The sequence below is a fragment of the Anabrus simplex genome, chromosome 14 (assembly GCF_040414725.1).
Source record: "Anabrus simplex isolate iqAnaSimp1 chromosome 14, ASM4041472v1, whole genome shotgun sequence".
NCBI classification, from domain to species: Eukaryota; Metazoa; Arthropoda; class Insecta; order Orthoptera; family Tettigoniidae; genus Anabrus; species Anabrus simplex.
In genome coordinates, this window is record NC_090278.1 from 59,376,118 (window position 1) to 59,394,149 (window position 18,032).

At 40.6% G+C, this 18,032-nt stretch overlaps 1 protein-coding gene across 1 annotated transcript in view; it reads right to left on the bottom strand.

Moving 5' to 3' along the window:
- Positions 1-5,612: 5,612 nt before the first annotated feature.
- Positions 5,613-18,032, bottom strand: part of GluRS-m (putative glutamate--tRNA ligase, mitochondrial) — a 38,137-nt gene continuing 25,717 nt past the window's right edge. The window contains exons 8-9 of the mRNA XM_067158118.2: positions 8,145-8,302; positions 5,613-7,045 (exon numbers count right to left, since the gene is read on the bottom strand). Coding sequence (XP_067014219.2) covers positions 6,911-7,045; positions 8,145-8,302 — 293 coding nt within the window. The 3' untranslated portion in view covers positions 5,613-6,910. The remainder of the gene's footprint in view (positions 7,046-8,144; positions 8,303-18,032) is intronic.

The following is an 18,032-nucleotide window of genomic DNA, read 5'->3' on the forward strand; positions in this document are numbered from 1 at the left end:
TCCCATACAGCTTTTTATAATTATAAGCTATAAATTTCATTTCTGTTTCGTATTGAAGTGCAATTATAAGAAATAAATTTACAAGAGGGTCCACCTTTTTTATAGAATTCTTATAATCCTGTACAGCTGCTTAGGTCTCAGAGTAGAAACCCCGCTTGGATGGTCTGAGTTTATAAGAGAGATCCTGCAGTTGTGTGCTATATCTTATAACAAAATGTGTAATGGAACTGTAACCTAGCAGTACTGCAGGCTGTGATGTAAAGTATAGATGGATGGCCATGATCGAGGCATTTAAAAAAAATTTTTTAATTTTTTTTTTACTAATTTGATTTTCCATTAATGTGGACTAAAGTGATCAGTCATCATTGATCTGCATTTAGGGCTGTGGCAGAGGTGGCAGAGATGGCAGATTCCCCATCAGTCTTTTCTTAACTAATTTCAAATGACTCAGAAGTTTATTGAACATTTCTCTTGATAAATTATTCCATTCCCTAATTCTTCTTCCTTAAAAAATGAATTTTTATGAATGTGGAGTCTATGTCAAAATGTGCAATTTTTACTGTATTCAGATATGAACCGCTTTACTTTCCTCCTTTTAGGCTACTCTCTATTACTTATTAGAACTTGTTTGCAATTTAAACACTGGATGACACCTTTCAGTTCTTTGGTCTCAGAAATACTGAAGGGAAGGAAACTGTAGAATTTCACCGCTGATGACGTACTTGCATTTTATTAATCTGCCTGAATAAGATATGCTGCATTTATACTTATTTTGTTCATTCGAGAATGAATTGTACTTAGCACGTGGTGGAATTTATTTTTCCTGGTTCCTATTTTATTTACTATTGCTATTGTGTAAAATTTAAATTTTTGATGTAAATAAATGAATATATATTACCCAGTGTAATTTTTTTCTCCTTTAATTTCATTGTGTTCCTTCATATTGTAAATTCAAAGGAGCAATTAAAATGAGGTGATCAAAGAAACAACTCAGCATGAGCCAGATAGCCAGAAGGGTAGAGCTATGGATCGCCTATGAAAAGACGAAGACTCTCAACACCACCAGGGATTGGAAAACGCCAGAAAGCACCGTGCAGGAGGTAGAAAAGTATAAGTGCCATGAAGAATATGTAACATGAAGTAAAAGGAGCAGCGAGGGGATAAAAGAGAGGGTGAGAAAGATGAGGACTACCTACCTTGGAGAAGCGTATAATAAACGAAACATATTAACAGCCGCAAAGCTCGGGCACTGCAAGGCAATAGTGAGGAACACTGTACTGTAAGAGGCTGAGAAGATGACACTAGGAAGCTATGGCGCAGAGCAACTGGAGAAAGAAGAAAAGAAAATTATGAGGAAGATACTGGGACCAAAAATAGGAGCTGAAAGATGGGAAGGAAGATCAAGGTTTGAACTGTACCGAAATATGATAATCTCCAAAGAAACGACTCAAAAGAGCAAGATTTTCTGAACATGGAGGGAATGACTAGAAGGGGATAGGAGGAAAGACTGGAACCAAGTGGATTGTTGTTGGAAGGGATAGAGAACTGGAGAAATAAATATACACCAACTAATCTTACGAAGAAAAGTACAGGAATAGGATAGAGAAGCACCAGTGGGGGGACAAGAGAAGAGTATACTAAAAAACATCAGCTGAAGAATGGGAGAGGAGAGGTTGACAAGATTCTGGTAGGAGAAGAAGAAAACTCAAAACAATGGCAAAGCTGCCTATGGTCCTACAGGGGCTGTAATGAAAGAAGAAGAAACTTTTCAACATTCTTCATTAAAATGGGTTGCAAACAGCAGTGGATTTATAAGGTAAGGGTGTATTCTGCCCGAAGCCAGGTCCGAACCTCCACTGAGGTGCGCCTGAGCTGAAGTTTATGTACGGTAGGGTGGCCAGTTCCTTTCTGCTCCATTCCTGTACCCCTTACCAACAGCGCATGGCAACCCGTCCAAATCTTGACCATGCCACATGTTGCTTAACTTCAAGATTTCATGGGATCCGGTGTTTCAACACGGCTACAGCTGTTGGCAGTGATTTATAATGTAAGAGATTTATTATTTGTAATATTGTGAAGAAAACTCGGATGCTATGAATTTATTACACTCTGACGAGAGTGAATTTCAAAGGAAGCTGAAATAGATAAGTGCCTCTATTATTCTTGAATAAGATTTTATAAAATACTAGCTGTTACTGACAGGTTTATTTGCAGCAGTAATGCTGTCTGGTGGAGATGGACAGCAAACGAGACTGATCACAACAATGATATTGTTGATAAGGGGCTTGGGACATCATGTCATTACCAGGGCTAAATTTGTACATAAATAGGGGAATGTAACTTAAAAACTTTTCAATCTGTCAAACAGCCAAGTTCAACATAAATATTACACTATGTCTGTTAGGTCATCAGCCCAGAGGCTGGTTTGATCCTCAAATAGCACCACCAAAGACTATGCGGTTATAGGGAAACCGCAAAAACCAATGGCAGAGCCCAAATGAGGCATACTAGGCAAGATGACTGAGGTAGTTTGCCATTGCTTTCCTCACTGGACCAGAAGGTGCTACTGCAGCACGACTGATCCTATGAGCAACACCTGTCATAACACTCAGATGCACTAGTTGTGCTCCTAATATCATTACTCAGCACCACCCATACACCAGCAGCTTCCATATTGTCACAGCCATGAATGAGACTAGGACTTCAGTGGAAGCTACACTTTGCTCTGGCCTATGCCAAGAGACGGATACAAAAATACTGCATCCATCAAGAAATGGCAACAGGCGGTACACTATAACATACCTGTAAATGAAACACACTATTAAACAAGGAATAAATAATGTGTATTTTTCTTCCTTCTTTAATAATGTGGGGTTGGTTTTTTTTTTACTGGTATGTTAGGCACAATGCTCTCGTGGCTCTTTTTCAAATCCCTTCCATGTAAACAAATGTTCAATGCCCACAGCTGTGACGGGTCACAGGCTCGCCACTATGAAGCCAGCGCCACGCCCCCTTCTATTCTCGAGTGGCCTTAGAAGCAACACGTGTGTATGTCTTCACTGAAAAGTGGCGTGTAAGCTATAAGAGACTACAAAAATGTGTGATGATTTGGAATTTAATATTAAATTTTGTGAAGCGATTGGAAAGTATCCAACATTATATTACTTCAGTTGCTCAGATTATTGTAATAGAAGTGTACAGGACAAAGCATGGAAAACCACTGGAAGGAAATTAATCCCCAAATATTTCATACTTCCTTCCTTTTTCCAACCACAAAGGGTGCATCCAATACTTTCCCTCATCATCATCATCATTTCCCATTAGTAGCCGGGTAGGGGCAAATATTGTTCCTCTCCACTTTCTTCAGTCTTTCCACCACTGTGTCCCAGTTCAGGTTTCTTTCTGTAATACTGCGCTGGATTGTGTCCTTCCATTTCAATCGTGGTCGTCCGCGGCCTCTCCTTCCTTGCATTTGCATTTCCATCACCTTTTTGGCATTTTTTCATCACACAATTCGCTTTATGTGTCCAAACCATCTTAGTCGGATCTTCTCTATTCTATCATTTATTTTTTCCACTCCAATTTCTTCCTGGATTTTCTCAATCCTTATGTTGTCTCTCTTACTTTTGTATCATACTCCTCAAGAACTTCATTTCGGCTGCCTGCATTCGACACTCATCCTTCTTTGTCATTTTCCAAGTTTCTGCTCTGTAAGCTGTTATGGGCAGGCTTGTAATCAAAATCTAAATGTATAATTATTTCCATTATTATGGCTCGACTAAAGACTTGTCATTGCAAGCATTCTCGTCTGCTGCTCTCTTCACCTGCTCGTAGTTCCTGTACTTCAATCATGTTCTTCAGGTTCTCAAAGTATGATTTTCTATGGCTTTCTTTCCCAGCACTTTTCCTTCTTTCCATCTCTTTAATAAGAGTCTGTTTTACATTGACCAGCTTGAACTGGGGAGATAGTAGGTTTGAACCCCACTGTCGACAACCGTGAGGATGGAAGAAATAGCTTTTTCTGTTTTTATCTCCTCGTAAGATGTGTATTGTTTAATGTAACACCTTGTGTAAAAAATTGGGTTAAATGAAGAAGTTAGATCATGTTCATGACCATGCTTTCACGTCTCTGCACAATATTTAAAATGCATTTTACCGTTAGTCTTTATAGCTATTGTTGAGAGTGAAGGAGAATTTCCTGTTGTGTATGTTTATCAGGAACTCAAGGGAGACTTCATTAGTTAGTCGGAACATAGAAAAAATGATGAACTCTTCTCAGAAGAACTCTTAAGGTTTCACCTTACTTTTTCCTGCCCGCTTGCTCTTCAGAAATGTGTGCGCGTGCGTTTTGTATTCAAGAATCATTCAAGATGAATATTTTCGCACAGCAAGATGTGTAGTTAGGGTTACTTTTGCTTTCTCAACGATTCATTTTTGTTTCTATATTCTTCCCTGTTTTTATCTCCTCTTAAGATGTGTATTGTTTAATGTAACACCTTGTGTAATATAAATGACTACATGCTAGCCTATTTCCCACATTTTGGCTGAAGATGACGCCAAACAGCGTCGAAACTAGTACCAAGTTGTAAATATATGTTATAAATAATCTATAACATTTATTGTATTGAAAAGGTGGACCCCTTTAAGTTTCCTTTCTTTCTTCCTTTCTCTGTTCAATACGGACAAAAATGAAATTCCTAGATTTAAACCGTGAGGATGGCTTTCCGTGGTTTCCCCATTTTCACACCAAGCAAATTCTAGAGTTGTATCTTAATCAATGCCACGGTCACTTCCTATCAATTCATCGCCGTAGGACCCATCTGTGTTGGTGCGATGTAAAGAAAAATTGTAAATTATTTAAAAAATTAGACATGATATAGCTTTTGCTGTGTCAAGAAAAGAAGGTGAAATTCTTTACGTTTCGCAGAGAAGTTTGCTCTGCATATTCTGTTCTCTTCCTGCACCAGATATCGATCGTGTATCACTTCCACACAATGCCACAGCCACACAAAGTTCTTCAAATATATCTTTGTAACATGCATTATCGAAGTTTGAAGTAAGTAAATTTAATTGAAAACATAAAACACTGAGAAACAAAATATGACTGCTTACGCACAATGCTAGTCTTCATTTTATGTCCTCCTTACCTTTGTCATTGTTTGTTATTCTACTACCCAAGTACCGACACAGTGAAACTTCTCAATAGCAGATGCCTTTGGGCATTTTAAAAATGTCCATTATAAAGAAAAACTAAAATAAATTTAGGAACATGTTTCCATATAAGGAAAACTCACAGCTTTAGTCAAAAATAAACAATGTTTAGGCAATAAAATTAAGTTTAATTTTTTTTTCTATTTGCTTTACGTCGCACCGACACAGGTCTTATGGCGACGATGGGACGGGAAAGACCTAGGAATGGGAAGGAAGCGGCCGTGGTCTTAATTAAGGTACAGCCCCAGCATTTGCCTGGTGTGAAAATGGGAAACCACTGAAAACCATCTTCAGGACTGCCAAAAGTGGGGTTCGAACCCACTATCTCCCGGATGCGACCTATAGCTGCGCGCCCCTGACCGCACGGCTAACTCGCCTGGTAAATAAAGTTTAATAATATGTCTAATATTTATATACATATTTTATGCTCACATTGAATCACTTAAACTATATACATCTAAGCCTTCAAAGAATTAACTGGGAATTTAGCTTACATCATCTTCCTCCTTTCTCAAAACCTCTTCATTCTTTCCGATCTGGCTGCCCTTTCTTCATCAGATATGATGTACTGGTTTCATTACAAACTGTTTATTTGAAGTCTTATACGTATTGTTCTTCAGAAACCTTTTCTCTATTAGCAATTTCTTACATTGTAATATTCAACTCTTCAAAATCATCTTGTACTTCTTCGAATAAAATAAATAGTGTAGGGTTCATTATTACAGTACAGTATAACTGCTACATCAAAATGAAAAGGCTCAATGTACTTTTCCGTCTTTAATTAACAGAAATCTGTGTGGAAGCACTGTGAAGTTTATTTTACAGATGCATTTCAACTGGCTTGGTATGAGCATTTTTACAGCCATATTACTTCTCATTCAGCTGAACAATCGTAGCTCATAAACCCTCATAAACCTGTATACTTAGCCAGCTTGAAAAGAAAAAATCACATATTAGCAGCCCTCTACACATTACAAGGGTTAAGAAACAAATAATCCTCCTCCTCCTTTCCTCTTATCCAGTTGCTGCCGGGTGAGGGTATTTATGGCACTTCTCCACATTCCTCCAGCCTTCCACCATTCCTCTTCCATCATTTTGTCCGAGTCCAGGTTTTCTCTTCTTGCACTCTGCTTTACTGAATCGATCCACCTTTTTCTAGGTCTCCCTCTTGCTCTCTTTCCCTCAAACTTCATCTGTTATGGTATTCCTTTTTTTTTCTTCCTAGGCAAGTATAGAAGTGCCGTATCATATATAGGCTATTACTACGGTGGGGTCGCCACTAAACAAACAAGTAAATAAAATCAAATCCATCAATCGTAGTTTCACGGTATCTGAGTAAAACTGCAGTCAGTTTTTACAAAAATGGTGATGTCCTCTGGCAGAGATGGCAGTACAGTAAACTAATAGGGGCTACGAGTTGTCCGTAAAATTAAAACTCTGTTTAATCATTGAACACAGGTATTGTATTGCCAATAAAAGACTTTCAGTGGATATAATGTACTTTAATGTACTGTGACTGTGAAGAGGAACAACCTGCGTTTGAATGCATAGGGTGACGAGTTTCCTTTTCTCTCTTCCTCCTAAATCCGAGTCCTGCAATCATACATTTAGATCACAACTGAGAGGGGACCTGATCATCTCGAACTTGGCACATGAAGTGACATCCCGGTCATTATTCCATTTTGTTTCCAGTGAGCACTCATACAGCCGAGTCTTGTTTACACATCTCTGTCTTCTCTCTCCTGGACTTCAGCACCGCAATGGCCGACTCAATTCTGGATGCAGTACTGTCTGGTCCGAGGATCTCCATCATCTCTGCAACTCCGGGCCCCTCCTGGAACAAGAAGCTTACAGATCTTACTTTTATCTCCAACATCCCTGTCAATACTTTTTAGTTTTAATATAATATTCAGCATACATGTTTTGCCCTCTTTAAGGACTTCTTCAGTGAGATTCTTTAGACGAATTGATCGTTAAGAAATAAAAATACTTTGAAAATACCATGCAAAGGCAAAATCTTTGTGGTTTCTGGTAAGGGGCACTGTATAGTGGAATCCTTCCTAATTAAGTAGCCATTTGCTATGCATTTCTGAAACAATTAGTTGTTTCTCAGTAGCTGTTAGTTTGCCAGTGTGTTGAGTATGTGTTGCAACTGCTGAATGTTCCTGAATAATAATCGCTTCTCCTTCATACTGGGGAAAAAAGTTTGCAGAGAGATACAGAGGTTGGAGAAATATTGTCAAGACTGATAAAAGTGTGGCAGGTCAGCTTGAATGTGTTCTTGATGGAGCTTTTTTGACACACAATGGTATTATGCACCATAAATTCCTACCTGAGAAATAAATGGTAAGCTATTGGTATTATCTCCAAGTCTTGAAATGTTAGAAAGAGAAGATCAGACTAGTGAAGAAACACCTCCTGGAGCCTCCAACACGATAACGTGCCAGCTCATGCATTGCTGTTGGTTCGTGAATTTTTGACGAACACAAAGACAACTGTACCTCCCCATCCACTGTACTCATCTGGTCTACCCCCAGCAGATGTTTATCTATTCCTGAAACTGAAATTCACCCTGACAGCATGATGATTTCAGTCAACTGAAGAGATCAAAGTGTAACCACAGGTGTAACTATGTGTGAGACTCTAAACTGCCTACCAGGTCTGCTTCCGTAGGGGGAAACAGTGTTGGGAACACAGAGTTAATAGAAGAGGGAACAAAATGAAGGAGACAAAGCTAACTAGGCTCCAGATAAGCTTGGTTATTATGATGAACAGGCCTTGCATATTACTTTTGCGGATTGTGATGCGGCTCTCTTCAGCGAGGCCACGTGAATGGGACTTGCCCCAGCCTGTGAATTCACCGGCGCGTTAGGTTTGCCTCTTCCTGTGCTTTAAGAACACATTTTTACAAAGAACGACCTCAAGTTACTTACCTTCAGGCCACTTAGTAGGCTCCTCAGCAGCTTCATCAGTTGACCGAACTGGATGCTACGCTGCGATGCAAAGTCTCTCAGAAGCGATTTGAGGTGTTCCTTCACAAAATCCGACTTGGGTATTTTTGTAAGACATTCGTTCAATTCCATCAGCATCCCTGCATATGAAAACCATATCAATTAAAGATATAAAAATGATAAAAATAAAGACATAAAAACTCAATACACACAAGCACATGAACAGAACCTCTGCTGAAAGTATTGTGGTGATATTGTTTTAACTCTGGAACCAGAAATGTTAAAACTCTCTACCAGCAGTCATTTTGTGTTGTTTATGTAGCTAGTGTGTGATTATTTTCTTTATTTAATAAACAAAGTAACATATCACTATAAAACGAATATATCTTTTTTTTTTTTTACCCTGGCCTTGATTAAGGTACAGCCCCAGCATTTTCCTGGTAAGATAATGGGAAACTACGGAAAACCATCTTCAGGGCTGACGAGAGTGGGGCTTGAACCAACCCTCCCCCAAAAGCAATCTCACAGCTACATGGCCCAAAACCTTTTCCACACATCATCTGCACTCAGTAAAATAACCATATTATCAGCAAATCTCAGACTTTTGACTTCCTTTCCCATGTTCCTCTTTGATATTTCTTTACCGCCTGTTGTATGTAAACAAAGAAAAGTAGAGGGGTAAAAGTACAACCCTGCCTCACTCCTTCCAGGATAGCTGCTTCTTTTTCATAGCCCTCAATTCTTACCACTAAAGTTTCATTTTTGTATACTGATCCTGATTACCCTCAGAATCTCAAATAGCTTGGTCTAATTAATCTTGCCAAATACCTTTTCTAGAGTCACAAATGTCATGTCCTCTAAGATGAGATGCAGAGCCCGTATTTTTTTCGTGTGTTCCTTCATGTCTTACGAGCCAGAACAGGTCTTCTCCCAACTCAACTTATGTCGCCATCATTATGTTTCAAAATGATGAATGATACTGAGCAAGTTAACACGTTCATCCCGTCGGTGAACAATCACCAAGTTCTCAAAATTCTGACGTGCACCAACGGTGGCGCATAATGTGGTTCAAGATACATGCTGCTTTATATTGCAGTCGGCGTTTTATGCAAGGAAATAAAGTAATGATTTGGCTTTATGAGGACTTTATATATTGTGTACCACCAATAGCACATGATATAACAAAAATTGGTGCACAAAAAAACTTGTAAATAACTGTCATTCAATAACCTCCTTTAATTATGAAAACATAGCAATTTGTCTACTTAAACATGTTGTAAGGTTACAAAATTGTGTATAGTTATAATAATAAGGTTGACTTATTAAATTCCAATGCAAGATTATACAGGTTTGACAAAATATAAAATGTTTAAGAAAAGAAAGCAGTTGCAAATCAAAGTCTGGTAAATCAGTCCCTTCCGCATAGTTCTTTTTATAACTTCATTTCCATACGAAGGATTGTTAGATCAGTACATTTTTCTTTGGGAAAGAGAACAAATGCCCAAAATAGGAATATGGTTTTACTCTTTCTAAAACAAGGCCAGAAAAACATACCGTTTTATGCTACAGGCAACAATGCAAATCGTCAACTACAAACTGTAAATTATTTCAATATTTTTCGAACATGAGGGGTGCACACATACACCGAAAGAGCATTCTACTGATTGCTTATGGGAGTTGTTGCACTCGTGCAAGCAGTTTTTGAAAATTACAAAGCTTTAAAATTTACTTCAACGACCATGAAATTGCATGTACCACTGGTGGCACATGACGCCATGAGACTGCCGCATGATTACCAAATGCCATTGTGCGCCACTGGCGGTGCACAAAATAAAGTCCGTAAAATGTTTCTAAAACTGTTATAATATGCAAACTGACTTTTGATCAAGGGGTTTCATGTGGAAAACAACGTTGTTCGTGTAAAAATTCAATGTCGTCTTTTTAAGGAATGCAATGCTAAATACAAAGCAATTTTTGAACGGTAATTTTCAAAAATCGTGTATAACCAGTGGTGCATGATGGGATGAACGTGTTAGAAAAGTTGTTTTTTCTCTTTTTTTAACATAAGGAAGGATAACGAGCAATGTTAACTTTCTTAAATCATAAACACTGATAATATATCAGTCGCCGGGCTGAGTGGCTCAGACGGTTAAGGCGCTGGCCTTCTAACCCCAACTTGGCAGGTTCGATCCTGGCTCAGTCCGGTGGTATTTGAAGGTGCTCAAATACGACAGCCCCGTGTCGGTAGATTTACTGGCACGTAAAAGAACTCCTGTGGGACTAAATTCCGGCACTTCGGCGTCTCCGAAGACCTTAAAAAGTAGTTAGTGGGACGTTAAACAAATAACATTATTATTATTATTAATATATCAGTCAACTTATACAGTGGAACCTCGATTCTCCGTTTTTGGAGGGATCATGTACAAAACCGCACACCACGGGAAATCCAAGAACAAATGAACCATCAACAATATGGCTAAACATCACAAAAATGAAACATGTATAATTATAATCTTACAAATGCTCCTAAACCAAACCAAACAAAACGACAGCCCCAATGGACCTTCACCTACCAAGCGACTGCTGCTCAGCCCGAAGGCCTGCAGATTACAAGGTGATGCATGGTCAGTGTATTGAATCCTCTCAGCTGTTATTCCTGGCTCTCTAGACCTGGATCGCCATCTCACCATTCGATAGCTCCTCAATTGACACATTGATGACGGGCCCCAAACAGAAGCAGCTACCCCATGTAGACCGGATGGTTCAAGCCTCCAAGAAAAAAAATGACAATGCTGCACTCAAACTACTGTAACTCAAAATGTATTCAAGATATCGACCTCAAATTTGGAATATGTATTCACTAGGTTGCTTCGTAGTCTGTACGCTGTGATACTTGTCAAAGCAATAACGTTTGGGGCTCCATTCACTAGTCTTCCTAAAAACAGTGTAGTGTGAATGCAGTATTTGTGCCATTCGTATACTCGTTGTTTTCAAGTATGCAAGGATTTCTCTTTACGGCTACTCCCCATTTAGTGTTAGCCATTAATCATTAGAAATATCTAATTTACTGTCACTCTTTTTTTGCTAGGGGTTTTACGTCGCACCGACACAGATAGGTCTTATGGCGACGATGGGATAGGATAGGCCTAGGAGTTGAAAGGAAGCGGCCGTGGCCTTAATTAAGGAACAGCCCCAGCATTTGCCTGGTGTGAAAATGGGAAACCACGGAAAACCATTTTCAGGGCTGCCGACAGTGGGATTCGAACCTACATCTCCCAGATGCAAGCTCGCAGCCGCGCGCCTCTACGAGCACGGCCAACTCGCCCGGTAATTTACTGTCACTCGATACCTATTATGACCAGTCTGTACATAATTAATCACAATATCGGCGCGCCATCTTATACATTGATTCTTGGCGCGTAAGATCACCCGTTTATATACGAAGTTTCCACGGCTACAAAGACCGTACAATAACAAAAATACATCAACATTAAAATCTACACTCCCTCTACTCCATGACATGATTGAAAGCAGTTAAAATTATAGCCAACATATAGCACAACAAGCTACAAACAATGCCCGTGCGTAAAAACGGAGATCTCCAGGGCCCGTCAACAACCCCTGGCCGCACTACTACGGAGATCTCCGGGGCCGGTCGTCAATGTATTAAAGATAATCGTAGGTTGAGTGAACGTGGAATCAGCCCTCATATCCAGGTAAAAATGCCTGACCTGGCCGGGAATCAAACCCACGCCCTCTACGTGAGAGGCAGGCAAGTTAGACTGCGGGGCCGGGTTTAAACATTAATTAACTGGCACAAGTTAAAATTCTCAAAATCTTGCATTTAGTTTTACTGGGGATACTTTGTCAGTTTCCCGTCAGAACTTCTTTGATCAGCCAAACTCTTCAAAAATCTAATACCGATAACGCCAAGCCAAACAACAACCGACCACAATTAGGTAGTTTTTAATCAATCAATCAATCAATCAATCAATACTGATCTGCATTTAGGGCAGTCGCCCAGGTGGCAGATTCCCTATCTGTTGCTTTCCTAGCCTTTTCCGAAATGATTTCAAAGAAATTGGAAATTTATGGAACATCTCCCTTGGTAAGTTATTCCAATCCCTAACTCTCCTTCCTATAAATGAATATTTGCCCCAGTTTGTCCTCTTGAATTCCAACTTTATCTTCATATTGTGATCTTTCCTACTTTTATAAATGCCATTCAAACTTATTCGTCTACTAATGTCATTCCACGCCATCTCTCCGCTGACAGCTCGGAACATACCACTTAGTCGAGCAGCTCTTCTTCTTTCTCTCAATTCTTCCCAACCCAAACATTGCAACATTTTTGTAACGCTACTCTTTTGTCGGAAATCACTCAGAACAAATCGAGCTGCTTTTCTTTAATCTGTAATCTAAATTCTGTAATCTAAACTTTAAAAAAAGCACATCACATATAAAAGCACCCAACATGATGGCGAAAGCCCTTTTTTAAAAATCTTCCATTGTAATTTGGTCTCTGGTATACTGTTCGTGGTCAGTTTCTGGAAATTTTGTACCACATAAATTAGGCTTACATCGACTTTTAAATGTTATGTTGAACTCGAGAATATGGTTTTGAATGCAAGTATCGATTCTCAAAATTTCAATTCAATTCTGCCCATCACTAATCACAATCTTAATGGAAAGAGAAAAAATATCATCAAAACTTCAGAAAATATGTTTATTCGTGACCTTGAGCTCAACTGGAAAGTTCGCGCACTGTACAAGCCAGTATGAGTAACGTGCGCAAATAAAATGACAGCAGTTTTTATAACATTTTAACAGAAAAACATAAAATTCCCAGTCTTGTATTAGGACCGGAACAGTAATAGCAAATCCCAAAACCTCCCACGGCTTTATGTTTGTAAGATGCAACATCTGTTCTGGTCTTGATAACATATGACATAGATGTTGATCCCCATAGGGAACCTGAAATATTTGTCTCGAATGAGTAAATTTATAATACCAGTGACCTCCACGGTATGAAATAGCCGTGCGTCTTGGTTGGTGTGCTATTTACCAACTGATGAGCCCAATTTAGCACAATGGGGCGAAACATTGGCAACCAGGAATGAGTTAGCTGGAAAATTTATAATGTCCAATAGTAGATAACTATATCGGTATCATAAATTTACTCAATCGGGACAAATATTTCACGTTCCCTATGGGAAACAACATCTATATATTCTGATAGCCAGGCAGGCATCAGTTTTTAAAAATGAGACAAAGTCTCTCATAGTGCATTGGCACTGCCGGTGGCTCCAAGTAGCCTATGCACTAGCCATGCGTCTTGGTAGGTGTGCTATTTACCAACTGATGAGCCCAATTTAGCATACTGGGGCGAAACGCTGGCAACCAAGAATGAGTTAGTTGGAGAATTTATAATGTCCAATAGTGGACCAACTATATTGGTATTACTTGATAACACAATCGTATATAATAATATTACAATACTAAATTTGTGTTAAGAAAAAGCAGTTTCGATTCCTGCCTGAAAGTCCGGTGACTATACAGTGCCCTGAGGGAAGTGCCAAAAACCTGTTTGACGATGCAATCGAAAGAAGTAAAAAAAATAAATGTCTAACTGTTGTATGTCCGGCGCTCACTTCTCGCTCCGCCAGCCAGCTGCACGCGCGCCTGTGTATCATTCTGCTAGCTTCGACGCGCAGCCCTCAGTGCGCGTGCCTGACCATCGAGTGTACTATAAATAGGAGCTCCCTGCCTGCTCACTTGCCCACTTGCCCCGGTGTCCAGCTCCAGAATACACCCTACGTCGAGCACGGAGGCTACTCCTCTTGAAAATGTGCTTCGACCAGGTGGACTGAATTTCTGGCAGTACGAGGTTTCACCTCTGGTCACCGCTCCCTTACCTGTTTCCGCTGCCTATGTTCCGTAATTCTTTTACAAGCCATTTTCATTCCCTAACTTATGCAAGCTCCCTTAGTTTCGCTAGGTGGAATTTCTTCAATCAATTGAACTTGCTTTTTAGGAATTCAGGCACTTCAACAAACAAGGACTCTCATGACATTTATGTTAGTGTGCCAGATAGTTCTCGACTATCAACGTGTCAATTCACAAAGACTATCTTTTCAAGATAGAAGTGTATATAAAGACTGCAAACCTGTACATATTGTATAAAGACAGACTTTTCTCAAGATTCAATATTCCTTTTTGCTTCAAAATAAATTTCAGTTATTTGTGTAAATATCATAAAGTGAAGCAATAAAAGTTGTGTTCTGTAAACTTCAACCTTGGTTACAACACAACTCTATGGCGACGAGGTAAAAAAGCGACACTACACTTCATCGGCCCCAGTCGCCAACTCTATGGCGACGAGGTAAAAAAGCGACACTACAATTCATCGGCCCCAGTCGCCAACTCTATGGCGACGAGGTAAAAAAGCAACAAACTACAATTCTTCGGTCCCAGTTGCCAACTCTATAGCGACGAGGTACACACGAAGCCAACACTGCAATTCAACGGGCCCCAGTTGTCAACTCTACGGCGACGTGCTAAACAACAACGACACTCCAACCAGTTCTGACACACAGCTTACCTTACTATTTCTTGCACGCATCTCGCACTGGCTACTGCGGAACAACTCGCTACGGTCTTCCAAGCCTTACAGCAGCAACAACAACAGTTTATGCAACAACAACAGGCAGCATTAATTCAGGCTATTCAAGCTATTTCTGTCTCTACACAGCCATCAGCTATTCCTCCGTTCTCTGCTTTTGACCCGGCTAAGGAAGAATGGTCAGTTTATTTAGCCCGCTTGCAACAGCATTTCATCTGCCATTCTGTCACAGATGATCAACGCCGCCGCGCACTATTTCTTAGTTCGGTTGGCAATGCTACGTGTGAATTACTACGTAAATTAAGTCCAGAAGAACACTTATCTGAGGTACCCTTCACGCAGCTCTTAGCCCGTCTCACGGAACACTATGCCAAAGCTCCTCACATAGTGGCTGCTCGCTATAAATTTTTTCAGAGCAGAAAGCAACCCCATCAGACACATACTGAATGGATAACTGAATTGCGTGGTCTAGCTAAACCCTGCCAGTTCATCTGCTCCAAGGACGGTTGTGGTTCATCCTACACTGATTCTCTCATTCGGGACATGATAATTTTACATACTCCTGAAGACAAAATACGTTTTGACGCTGTCAAGCAGAGTAACCCTTCTTTAGAAGACGTCCAGCGTATTGCTACGGTTTATGAGCTGACTACCAAGACTGCCGCAGCCATAGCTTCTCCACACGAAGTTGCACAAGTCTCGCCTCAGGCCCGCAAGTCCTCTGCTACAGTGAACCGTACGGATAAGGCGCTCTCCACCAAGCATTCTCGCCAGGTTCCCTCTTGTAATGCTACACGGAAGCCCAATTCTAAAAGCACCTTGAAACTCCTGCCTTCCTGCCGAGGTTGTTTCAAGCATCATGAACGTCGTGACTGTCGTTTTTCCAAAGCTACTTGTCAACGATGTAATAAACTTGGACACATTCAGACTGTCTGTCAAAGTTCGCCCCGCCCTGCTAAGACTACTGCAGCGCGCCGGAAGCATATACAGCCCCGCCAAGACATGGAAGTTGATCAGATCAATCTTATTCTTCCCACAAAGGATTCTCACAAAATCATCATTCCTCTCTCATTCTCTGATCGATCTGTCGATTTTCAATTAGACACTGGATCACCTGTCTCTATTATTAAGCTGACTACCTACCACGATTTAGGTTCACCTTCATGCTCTCCAGCTGACATTCAGCTCGTGACATTTAACAAGAAGAAAATTGACATCAAAGGTCAAATCAAGCTTCAGGCTAGTTATAAAGGAATTCAGAAGGCCATTCCTCTTCTCGTAGTTAACAACTACACTGCATCAAACATTATGGGCATGGATCTATTTAACTTATTTGGTTTCCAGATACATGACAACATTAACGTCGTATCTACATTGCAGCCTACTTCTGACGTTACCGCTCTCCTAGCGCAGTTTCCTGAAGTCTTCGATTCTCAGCTCGGAACAGCAAAAGACTATACAGCTCACATACAGCTGAAATCCGGAGCTAAGCCTCGCTTCCTCAAAGCACGTCCAGTACCCCTAGCACTTCAAGACCAGGTCACGAAAGAATTAGAAAGATGGATACAAACTGGAATTGTAGTACCAGTTACTTCTAGTCAATGGGCTACTCCACTCGTGGTAATCAAGAAACCTGATGGTAATGTTCGACTTTGTGGCGATTTTCGATCTACAGTCAACGCACAACTCGAAACCGATATCTTTCCTATTCCACGTCCAGAAGACTTATTCCGTCGTCTCTCTGGTGGACAATTCTTCTCTCGAGTTGATCTTAAAGAAGCATATCTCCAGCTACTTTTAGACGAAGATTCTAAGAAATTTCTCACTCTCAACACTCCTCTCGGACTGCTCCAGCTCCAGCGGCTCCCATTCGGTGTTTCATCCTCAGCGGCTATTTTTCAGCGCTATTTGGCTCAACTCACCGCCTCAATTCCCGGTTGTGCTAACTACCTGGATGATATTATTGTTACTGGAAAAGATCATCAGGAACATCTAACCAATCTCCGCCTTCTTCTCCAGAAATTGAAAGACAATGGTCTACGAGCGAATCTCGCTAAATGTACCTTCTTTCAGCCTCAAGTTCACTACCTCGGACATATACTTGATAAGAATGGAATTCGTCCTAGTATGCAGAATGTCTCCGCGATAGTAAACATGCCAGCACCTCAGAACCTCAAGCAGCTTCAGTCCTTCATAGGCAAAGCGAACTATTATAATAAGTTCATTCCACGCTTCGCTACAGTGGCAGCTCCATTAAACGCTCTACGTAAAAAAGGTGTTAAATTTCAGTGGACTCCGCAATGCCAACAGGCATGGAAAACAATCAACAACGCCTTAATTCAAGCTATACAACTCACTCATTTTCAGCCCGACAAGATCATCACGCTAGCTACTGACGCTTCAGACTACGGTGTCGGTGCCGTTCTCTCCCAGAAGGATCGTCATGGACAAGAACGCCCCATCGCCTTCGCTTCGAAAACACTTAATGACCATCAACGTCGATACTCACAGATAGAGAAAGAAGCTTTAGCCATCATCTTTGGTATTCGCCGTTTCAATGAATATCTTTATGGCAACCATTTCCTGATCATTACCGATCATAAGCCTCTCGTCCACTTATTCCCTCCTGGTAATAAGATCCCAGAGAATTCCCTCAGAAAGCTTCAAAGATGGTCCATGTTCCTTTCTGATTATTCCTATCAGATTGTATATCGAGCCACATCCCAGCATTGTAATGCTGATGCCCTCTCCCGCTTACCCGTTGGTCCTGATACTGCCTTCGATTCTCAAGAATCTGAATGTCTTCAGTTGGACATAGAACTTGAAGATACTGTATCCAGTTTTCCTATTGATGCTACCTGCATAGCTAAAGCTACGGATAAGGACAGTACACTTGCTACTGTACGTACTTACATCCGCAACGGTTGGCCTCTTCAGAGCACACTTCCTGCCCACCTGGCACCTTATCATCGTATGCAGCATCGTCTCACGACTCGTGCCGGAGTTGTACTACTAGAAGCAGGCACCATCTTCCGAGTGGTTATCCCACTTAGCCTACAGAAACAAGTTCTCGAATTATTACACCAAAGCCATTGGGGTATCTCCAGAACAAAGCAACTCGCCCGTCAACACTGCTACTGGCCCGGTATTGATGCCGCCATCGAAAAGCTAATACGTCATTGTGAGCAATGTCAAACGAATCAGAACGCCCCGTCTTCTGATCTTGCTTCATGGCCTCCTGCTACTAC